A 9,050-nucleotide genomic window follows, 5' to 3' on the forward strand; every position below is an offset into this window, starting at 1 on the left:
GAAAAATTAAGTAAAGTTATGAAAATCTATTTTGGTAGTAATAATCAGGACTGAAATGAACTCAGAAGTGGAAAATTAAGAAGGAAACCAATACAATAATGCAGAATGGGGAAACTAAACTGAGAGACTGACGACCTAAACAATTCAAACAAGGACAAACATTATTTACTTGAACAAAGGGCAGAATAATTCAGTGGGAAAATTGCAAGCACAAGCGGGGATAACTGGGGGAGGACAGGTGGAACTGAGACTAACAAAATTTCATTTGAAAAAGGAGGAAAACTACAAAACCTAGAAATGACTCTAACAAGCAGAATGAGATTAATGGAAAGCTGATGAAAATAAACTAAAGCAGGACAAACAAAACAGGGATACTCACAGGACCGAAAACTAAACTGAATGGGCTAGCTGTTACCCCCTATTTCAAGTGCTTATGCTAAGCTAGACAGAGAGGGAGAGGATAAGGGAAAGACGGAGTGAGACGAGCTGAGGCCAAGGCTGGGCGGCCATGACACCTTAAGGATCTCTGAGGAAAAGCCTTAAATTCATACCTAAGGAATGTTTTCAGTGCACCACTTTTCCTTTAACCTTTCGATTTATTTTGCTCTCATACTTGTCCATCTATGCATGTTCAATAGCTGCTGACCCAACCAGCTGACTCCCAGGAGGAGATTACAGCACGTCATCACATCGCTGACCAACTGGAGCGACGCTTCATCCCACGACCCCTCTGCAAAAGCTCCCTGTTTGCAGAGTTCAACAACGAACTCAAGATCCTCAAAGAGGCCGTACACAGTGGCTCTGGTAAGATACTGACACTAAAATTTAAATATTTAACCAGTAACTCCCACATTTAGAGTAGAACTCTCAATGGTGGCTATTTTGTTTCGGAGTAATTGTCTTTATGTGCAATATAAAGAAAATTGTTTACACCTGGTGTTTCTGTTTGATCATCTCCCATCCAACAGCATACCAGGGCAAGACATCCATTAGCACAGTGGGCACCTCTACATCAGCCTATCGCCTAAGTTTGGCGACAATGTCACGCTCCAACACAGGCACCGGCACCGTTTGGGAGCAGGACAGCCAACCGTCACGGCAACCCTCGCAGGACACACTCAGCCGCACCGACGAGGACGATGAAGAGAGTCAGAAACGTTTTCCTTTAAATGGCCATTTTATTCACATTCAACAGTTGTATACATCTGGATGAACCCGCTGTGCTCCATTCTTCTCGCTCTTAGATGATTCCATGAGTATTCCCAGCGTGGTGAGCGAGCATGAGGCTTTCCTGCCCAGGGTGATGTCGCAGCGACGTTTCTCCAGCCATGCCACGGGTTCAGCGGCCTCTCAGCCCGAGGCCCCGCGCACCACCATGCTACCTAGCCATAGGTAACATTCCCAACACTCACAGGCATGCACACTAATAAGCACTATTGCACACGTGTACAAACAAGTGTAGCTTCTTTTAAAGACAGAGTTTTAAGTATGATGTTGCAAATTCTGCTTTTACCAAGTGGCTTGTTAGCAAAACAAACAGTTAGCTTTCAAGCTAAGTGTGTGAGGATAGCTCAGCTAGCTGATGTTTTAACGTACTTAAAAGTTGGAGTTCTTATGAACTCTCGACTAAGAAAAGATGCCACATCAATCTTTTGTTAAATCTAAGCATTCTTGTTGGCTGAAAACACTGGCTGTTTAATAAATGAAGCGTCCCGGAGGATGGAGGATCTTTTGTTGTAGTGGATGATACATGGCAGAAGACTTGAGCAGCTAAAGAGACAACAACAATCTCACTGGGTGAAACCTCAAGTGGAAGCAATAAATTACATAACCATCCCTCTTTCCATGTTGAGTCGCTTATGTGTGTCCAGGCTCTGCTGGCATGTAGCCACTTTTTGTATATCACTTACTTTAACAGTGACAAAGAAAAAGGAACATTTTCTCTTTTGTTTTAACTGAGCTACAGTAAAACATACCCATCCTTTTTAACTGTCCAAATTGGCTCCACCCACTGAGGTCTAAATCAACCAATGAGATAATTTCTGTTTCAAGGTTCCTCTGTCTTCAAGAAACATTCGTGCACGATTAAAATCTTGGATTGTTTATATAGCATGTAGATCTGAAAATAACCAACCAGTCATATCCCACAACCACAATCATATTTTTCTGTGTATATCTCTGTTGATTTATAATGTTTCTTTACTCAGCAGCCTCAGGGCAGCATTGTGAAGTAGCTAAGACTCGGTGTTGGTAAGAATGTTATGCTCCAACTAAAGATAGTTGTGATAAGAGCGAACGCCCTGGCTTCCCACCCTAATAAGGAAGGAGCTCAGAGTGGTGAAGGATCTCAAATACACTCCCTAAATTCCCATTCTCCCCCTTCGACCCCCTTTTTACAGTGAACCCAATGTGCTAGATGAGTCCCAGGGCCTTCTGCAGGAGGGTAACCTCTCTAGGTACAGTGGCCCTCTCTCTGTGTGTGTCCCGTTGGTGCATTCTGGCATCTGTCCGCCACTGGGAGGGGCATCGCCTCGGGACGGCCTCCTCTATTGGCCGCCTCACCGTTGATCACTCATCCACATCCAGTCAAATCACCTTGGCCCGTCACACCTCTCCCCCCCCGCTCCCTGTCTCTATCTCTTTCTCTGTGGGTCCAATGTGCCTTGTCTCTGTCCCCTTCCTCCCTGCCCCGTCACTTCCTTTTGAGCTCCACACTGACCCTCATCTTCTCAGCTCATCTGCTGTGCTATCCTAACCAGGCCCCTCCCCGTCCTAAAAAAAAAAAAAAAAAGTAGCTGAAGAGGTTCCCAGGGCCAGGGAGCTCTGCCTCTGTTCCTTCTCTGTGAGCTGTGGGTCTTTACCGTTGATGTGCCATCACCAAAGTCAGCCTCTCGCCCATTGGTGCCATGGTGTTTTCATACTGTATACGTGTCTATCAGGCTTCTTGCTGATCAAATTGGGCGTCCTACTGTGGATACCAATCTGTAGGGGCAAGGGGGAACTGGGGTGGCAATCAAAATACAAGAACACTTCCATTTTCTCTGTCCAGTTTGTTTTTTGGGCAATTCAAATCTAATCTGATCTGCTTCATTTCTGGATAATAGGACATTTTTATGATGTCTTGGATAAATTTGAAATGTATCAAGGACAAAAAAGGGGTAAAAAAAAGAGACAGTTTTCATATTATCCCACAAATTTCCGTTGTCAGGGTTGCTACTCCAGCCCCTACTATCCCCTGTTGTGTTTTCGATGTATGAATCATTGTTTATTTCTGCACTGTGACTGGGTGTCTTGTAGTATACTATGTGTGTTGTGTAGTGAGTGAATGAGTAGAATAGCAGCAACATCTTGTTGTGATCAAAGATGTGTTCAGCTAGTGAGCACAGCTGGGGATGTGGTGGCCTGTTGGTTCCTTCATGGTCATGTATATATGTGTTTTTTTTATGTGTATAAATGTGCGTATGTGCACCGGTAAATGCGAACATATGTGTGTGTCCGTCTGATTTAATAAATCAGGGTTGCAAGTGTGCAGAGTGAACCGGGTCAACAGAATCTCCTGATCCAGCCTCCTTTAGGAAGAAAGAGAGGACTCAGACAGGTGTGTGCATCAAGATTTTCACATATTTTATTTAACAGATGAATAAATAGGCCTAATTTTATGGCAAAATGTCAGAATTGGCTTGATCAGCCAAGCATGCCTCCACAGAAAGCGATTTTATTTTCTTTGCTGTTGAAATTATGACCCAGAAGCATGCATTTGAACGTGAGCAGCAGCTTGAAGACGAGAAAATGAACATTTAACTACTATGTACAGCTATGATGTGTGATAGAGCATGCTTAAAATTAAGCAAAAGTTGAACAATTTTTATTTTAGCACATTCAAACATGACAAAATTCGGATAAATTTGAGGAAATTAAACTCTGGATACTGAATAGGCAGTGCAAAAACAATGAAATAGAGATTTTTTTCGGCAAAAGAAATGTTAAAAAAATCTAAGTTGAAAATATGATTTGAAAATTTTAGTGTTTTCTAAAAATTTAAATATGTAAATACACAGATATTCAGTCATTATCAGTTGCTGCTTTGCACGTACATGCATGCACACACACAGTATCTGTGTTTTGCTGTTTATTATCTGCACTCGTACGTCTTATTGTGCACTTGAATGTATGAATAGAAAACCAGCCTATTAATTTATGACATTAAATTGTGAATTTCCTGCAGCTGCGACGCCCCCTGCTGTCCATTCCAAAGACTGAACCTCGTGGTCGATCTGGAGCGAGGCTGTCTACAACACGTAGGAGCATCCAGCCCAAGAACAAACCACTGGGTAACGGCACACATGCTATCATCTGCGTGTGTGTGTGTGTGGTGTATGTCTGTCTGTAGCTCAGTGATGATGAAAGCACTTAAAATTTTGACTCACTGAAAAACTAGCAGCCACACTTGCCCTGTGCTTCAGATCAAGCACACAATAAGCCAAATCTAGAGAGTTAAACCTTACATTTAATGTGTCCGTGTGCTGACTTGAACTGTCCCGTCCCCCCTCTTCACAACCTCTGTCTTTGTTCCAATGCTGTTTGTTGTACCACCTATCACTAGACTGACTCTTCTCACTCTGTTCTGTCTCATGCCTTATGTTTCGAAATAAAGAAACTTTATTGGACTGTGAAGGTGAGACACAACCCCTAACCCTTCCTCTCCACCCTGCAACGGCCCGCCCCTTTTATCTGCACCCTCACCCAATAGGGCGCTCTGCATGTCTGTCTTGCATCCCCTTCCAGCCCCTGCCTTCCCCTCCTGTCCCACCCCTGCCTCCACTCTTTTTGGTGGTGCTGATGTGTTAGCGAGTCGCTAGCTGGCGCTGTCGTCTCTGTTTTGACCACGTGCGCATGCATGTGTGCCCACAGCGCATGGAGACCAAAAGAGGTCAGTCACCTTTACAGAGAATCAAGGCCAGCAGGCATCTGCGGGGCCCAGCAAGCCCTCAACTCCGAGCACTGTGGACCCTCCAGCTGAGAGCAGGAAGGCCAGTCCTGCCCCTTCCAAGTCCCCAACACTGGAAGTGCCCCCAGCCTCTTCAGCCACAGTCACTGCTGACCTGCATGGGCCTGCAAACGCACAGGTAGGATGAGAAGAGAGAACAGTGTAGCAGGTTGGGTAGGTATGTGTTTAAACAATGCAGCTAAAATCCATCTGCTTGTTCTGTGCACATCAACAGCCAAGCAGTCAATATTTCCAATTAACCCTTAAAAAACCGGGACCGAGTATACTCGTTCCCGCTTACTCGTACACACAGCCGAAACCAAACCTTCTCGGCTCAACACGTGTGAGTTGTTTATGATTGCTAATTAACATAAAATATCCACACACCCGTATGTTTAAGTCGACCAATGGTAAGATATAAACATTGGCCCCAACTTTGCTTATTTCAAACGATAAAGCCGTATGAGCCGTTACAATGAAGCCGCAATTACGAAGCTCTTATCGGGGCCGCGTACCGGCCGAAATTCAATATGGCGAACGTCTACGACAATGCGACCTTACAAGACTTGATCGATATTTTTATGGATTAGGTGGTTTTAGTATATGTTTTAGTATATGTACTTCTCCAGAAACATGGCCTTGTAAGGGTTAAGATAGAGATGCTAAACATGTAGTAAAACAATGGAATTGTAAAACAATCTAATGAAACTTAAAACTCAGCCCATTAAGTTTAGATTTTCCAAAGTCCACATTAATTTACATTCTTAGTCTATCAATCAAAACAATAGACAAGGCTCTTTTTTCGTTTTTTGACAGAAGTTTGACATAAACATATAGAAGTAACAAAACAGTTATTGTAAAAAAACAGTTGATAATAGTGGTATAAAAATGGATAATTTTACATTTTCAACTCAATTTTCAACTCTGAATTGGATTTATATATATGTATAATCTCCACTCCTGTTTTGTTGGAGTGGTGGCAGAAACTGATATCAGGTAGCTGTTGTACAATCATTGAATTGAAATGCATCTGTATGGAAGAAAACAAGATGTTATTGATTTTGGGTGATGTGGCCCTTTAGCACTGGCCCTTTATCTCACTTTTCAAGCTAAAACTACAGGAGCAAGTGTATTTTCAGGTTCCTCCAGCCATCAGCAGCAAGGAGAAGAGAGAGCAGTGGGGGCTCCGGAGTAGCCTCTCTCCTCCCCCCTCCATCTCCCGTCCCTCCACTCCGACACCTCCATCCCGAACCTGCTCCCCGCTGCCCCTCTCCCGAACCTGCTCTCCCCTCCCTTTGTCCCGCACCTCTTCTCCCCTCCCTCCACCACTCCCTCTTCTCAGCACCGCGCCGGCCCCGGGACCCCCTCTGCCACCACCGCTGCCACCACCGCTGCCAGCAACCCCACTTCTTCCTCCCCCTCCACCGGGGCCGTCCAGGATCAGAGAGAGCCCCGGGGACGAGGATACGACTGCGCTGCTGCCACGCAGTGACACCCTGCTGCAGCTCAGCGAGGAAGATGGCACCGAGAACCCCCTTCTCACCCCGCTGCTGTCCAATCCTTCACCCCGCCGGTCGCCCCGCCGCTGCCCACTGCCCCTCTCCCCTGTTGACCTGGATCTGGATGAGTCCCACGTGTGAGGGAGATGACAGGTGGATTGTATTTTTCTATCTGGAGCCTGAGCCAAAGGCCATGCAGACACCTGGAGGGATAACATGCTGAAGGCTGCGCAGTGTAAATTTCAAAACATTTAACAAAATTTGGACAATCTAAAGGTACACAATTTAAACAGAACATAATTTAAACAGAACAGTGTGTTTGCTACCAAAAATCCGTCTGTTGGCACCTCATTAACGACTCAAATCCTGTTCGCTGGTTCTCTTCTCCCCTCGGCTTTGCCCTTAAACTAAACTGCGCTCTGCTCAGCTGAGTTGTTTTGTTTAGTGGCTTTCATAAATCCTCAAATTCATTCTACTATTCTGTCTGTCCTCAAGCTGAGGGTTGAATGTATATGATCTACCTTACTTCATCACAGAATTTTATGTTCAAATGCTGGATGTTTCAAGTCTGCCTGTGCACTCTAAGATCAGAAGTTTATTTTTTAGTTATATTTTCAGTCATACATAACATTTGAAAGGATAGCAAATACTACTTAATTAAAAAATCAGAGAATGATTATTTACCTAAAGTCTATATTTAGATGTCTATATTGGAAAAGGAGATGCTCTAACTTCCAAAGGATGATTATATTAAGAGCCATTCTAAAACTAAAGTGGGTGACTTAACTTACACCTTTTTATTAAATGAAATAAAGGAAATAAATATACATAATATATGTATTTTAAACTTCATGTATTGTCATATAGAACAGGAGTAAGAGATGTTGTAGCCATAAGTCTGAAATTTTTATATTTTAGAAAAAACATGTTCGTTTTGTCCGTGTCAAATATACTGCAAAAATGTTCATGGAACAAGCTGAGGAAAGCTTTAGTTGAATAGTAAAGGGCAGAATTTCAGTCAGATCCACAGAGTATAATTGAATGTGTTTTTAAAAAAAGTCTTTCATGTTAATGGGACTGAATTGAAAACTCTTAGAAAGGCATGCAGGAGTTAGAAAAACATGTACTGACCAGATAAAAGATGGACTTTCCACTGTAGTTTGAAACTTGGCTGTCCCCACCTTAGGTTTTCTAAACCCATACTACCATATAGTGATGTTTGGTGGTTTGAGCCAACCCCCTCAAACCAGAAACATACCCTGCTTTGTCTATTTTACCCTAAATGGGACCATAATGTACAACATGAACATGAAGTTCAATTTTAGAATATTTGAAAATGGTGATTGAGACTACAAACTATTTAGGAAAATTCTAATTTGGGTAGTAGAAAGTGTCTCATACAATCTGAACAGAGGAGTCTCCCCCTGTTGGCCATTAGAAAGGATGCAGATCTGTTTAAACCAGAGGGAACGTCCATCTTTTATAAATGATTAGTTGTATTTGCCAGTCTTCTGTGTTGTTACATTACGAGAACTGTAGTGCAGTTGAAGTCGAATTATCTTGTCCTCAGATGCACTGATTTTCATAGCTGCCCCAGCTGAATGGAAATGAAATGCAAAATTAGCTATAGCCCCTTTAACTTGAATGATATCACAGTTTTTTATGTTTTATCTGTTTGTTTGTTTGCATCGTTTTCTTCTGAAAGAAAACTGCACTGGAAATGAGAGCTGGAGAAAACCAGAACTTAAACAACGGTTCCACTGTTGAGTAGATTCTGACTTCAGCAGCAGATAACTGCTGCTGTCACTGAGCAATCGCCGTGTCTACCATATGTCCCATGATTCTACAGTGTATCTTGTGCTGCTCAGTGTCTCAGCAGAGTATTTCACTTGTGACCAAAGACTGTATCTCTTTGTTGTGTTTCAGTGGTCTCCACACTTGTATCAGCTAAAATTAGCCGTTATATTTACAAAAAAGGCATATATTATGTACAAATGACACTTGTTCTGATGTTGAAGTGCTGGTCATGCTGTTCCCTTTGTGTATGTGATGTCTTATGTTCAGACCAGTGGGGCAGGAGAGACTCTTTTTATTGCAACTGTGACGAAGCGATGCAGTAGATAGCCATTACCTCGTTGCTCATTCCATGCCTTAACAGAGAAACATGTCTGTCGATATCAACATGTCTGTGTATATCACTTTAATTACTCTGGCGAAAGCCTCATACCTCCTGAAAACAGATCTACTACCAGCTTGCCCACTAACAGGGGAAAGCTTCTTTTCTCTATATCTTTAATATGTTGTAACTTCTGGCTGTTTAAGAGGGAAATTTAATAAAGTTGTACAACTATGAGAAAAGATCTGGGTGTCCAACAAACACAAGTGCATTTGTCTTAGAAACATTTCTATCTGCCCTGTTCAAACTTTTCAGTCTCATATTATTTTTGATATCTTCAGTAATATTGATCACATTAAAGGATGTTAGGGGAATAAGACTTTCAAGATTATATGTAGAAACCTTGGTTTGCCTCTGGATTTTGAAGTTCGGCATTGGAAACAGAAAC

The 9,050-nt window shown here is 42.7% G+C and overlaps 1 protein-coding gene across 20 annotated transcripts in view; it reads left to right on the forward strand.

Annotated features, from left to right (window-relative positions):
• Positions 1-8,846, forward strand: part of LOC110959802 (protein unc-80 homolog) — a 52,925-nt gene extending 44,079 nt beyond the window's left edge. For 14 of the 20 annotated variants that reach the window (XM_051941866.1, XM_051941870.1, XM_051941856.1 and 11 more), the window contains 9 exons: positions 639-804; positions 969-1,148; positions 1,245-1,392; positions 2,400-2,456; positions 3,517-3,598; positions 4,226-4,331; positions 4,655-4,675; positions 4,912-5,126; positions 6,127-8,846. In XM_051941866.1, the coding sequence (XP_051797826.1) occupies positions 639-804; positions 969-1,148; positions 1,245-1,392; positions 2,400-2,456; positions 3,517-3,598; positions 4,226-4,331; positions 4,655-4,675; positions 4,912-5,126; positions 6,127-6,627 (1,476 nt within the window). In that variant the 3' untranslated portion in view covers positions 6,628-8,846. The remainder of the gene's footprint in view (positions 1-638; positions 805-968; positions 1,149-1,244; positions 1,393-2,399; positions 2,457-3,516; positions 3,599-4,225; positions 4,332-4,654; positions 4,676-4,911; positions 5,127-6,126) is intronic. The other 6 variants (XM_051941858.1, XM_051941863.1, XM_051941875.1 and 3 more) reach the window with 3 other exon arrangements.
• The last annotated feature ends 204 nt before the right edge of the window (positions 8,847-9,050 follow it).

This window comes from Acanthochromis polyacanthus, chromosome 22 (genome assembly GCF_021347895.1).
Source record: "Acanthochromis polyacanthus isolate Apoly-LR-REF ecotype Palm Island chromosome 22, KAUST_Apoly_ChrSc, whole genome shotgun sequence".
Classification (NCBI taxonomy): domain Eukaryota; kingdom Metazoa; phylum Chordata; class Actinopteri; family Pomacentridae; genus Acanthochromis; species Acanthochromis polyacanthus.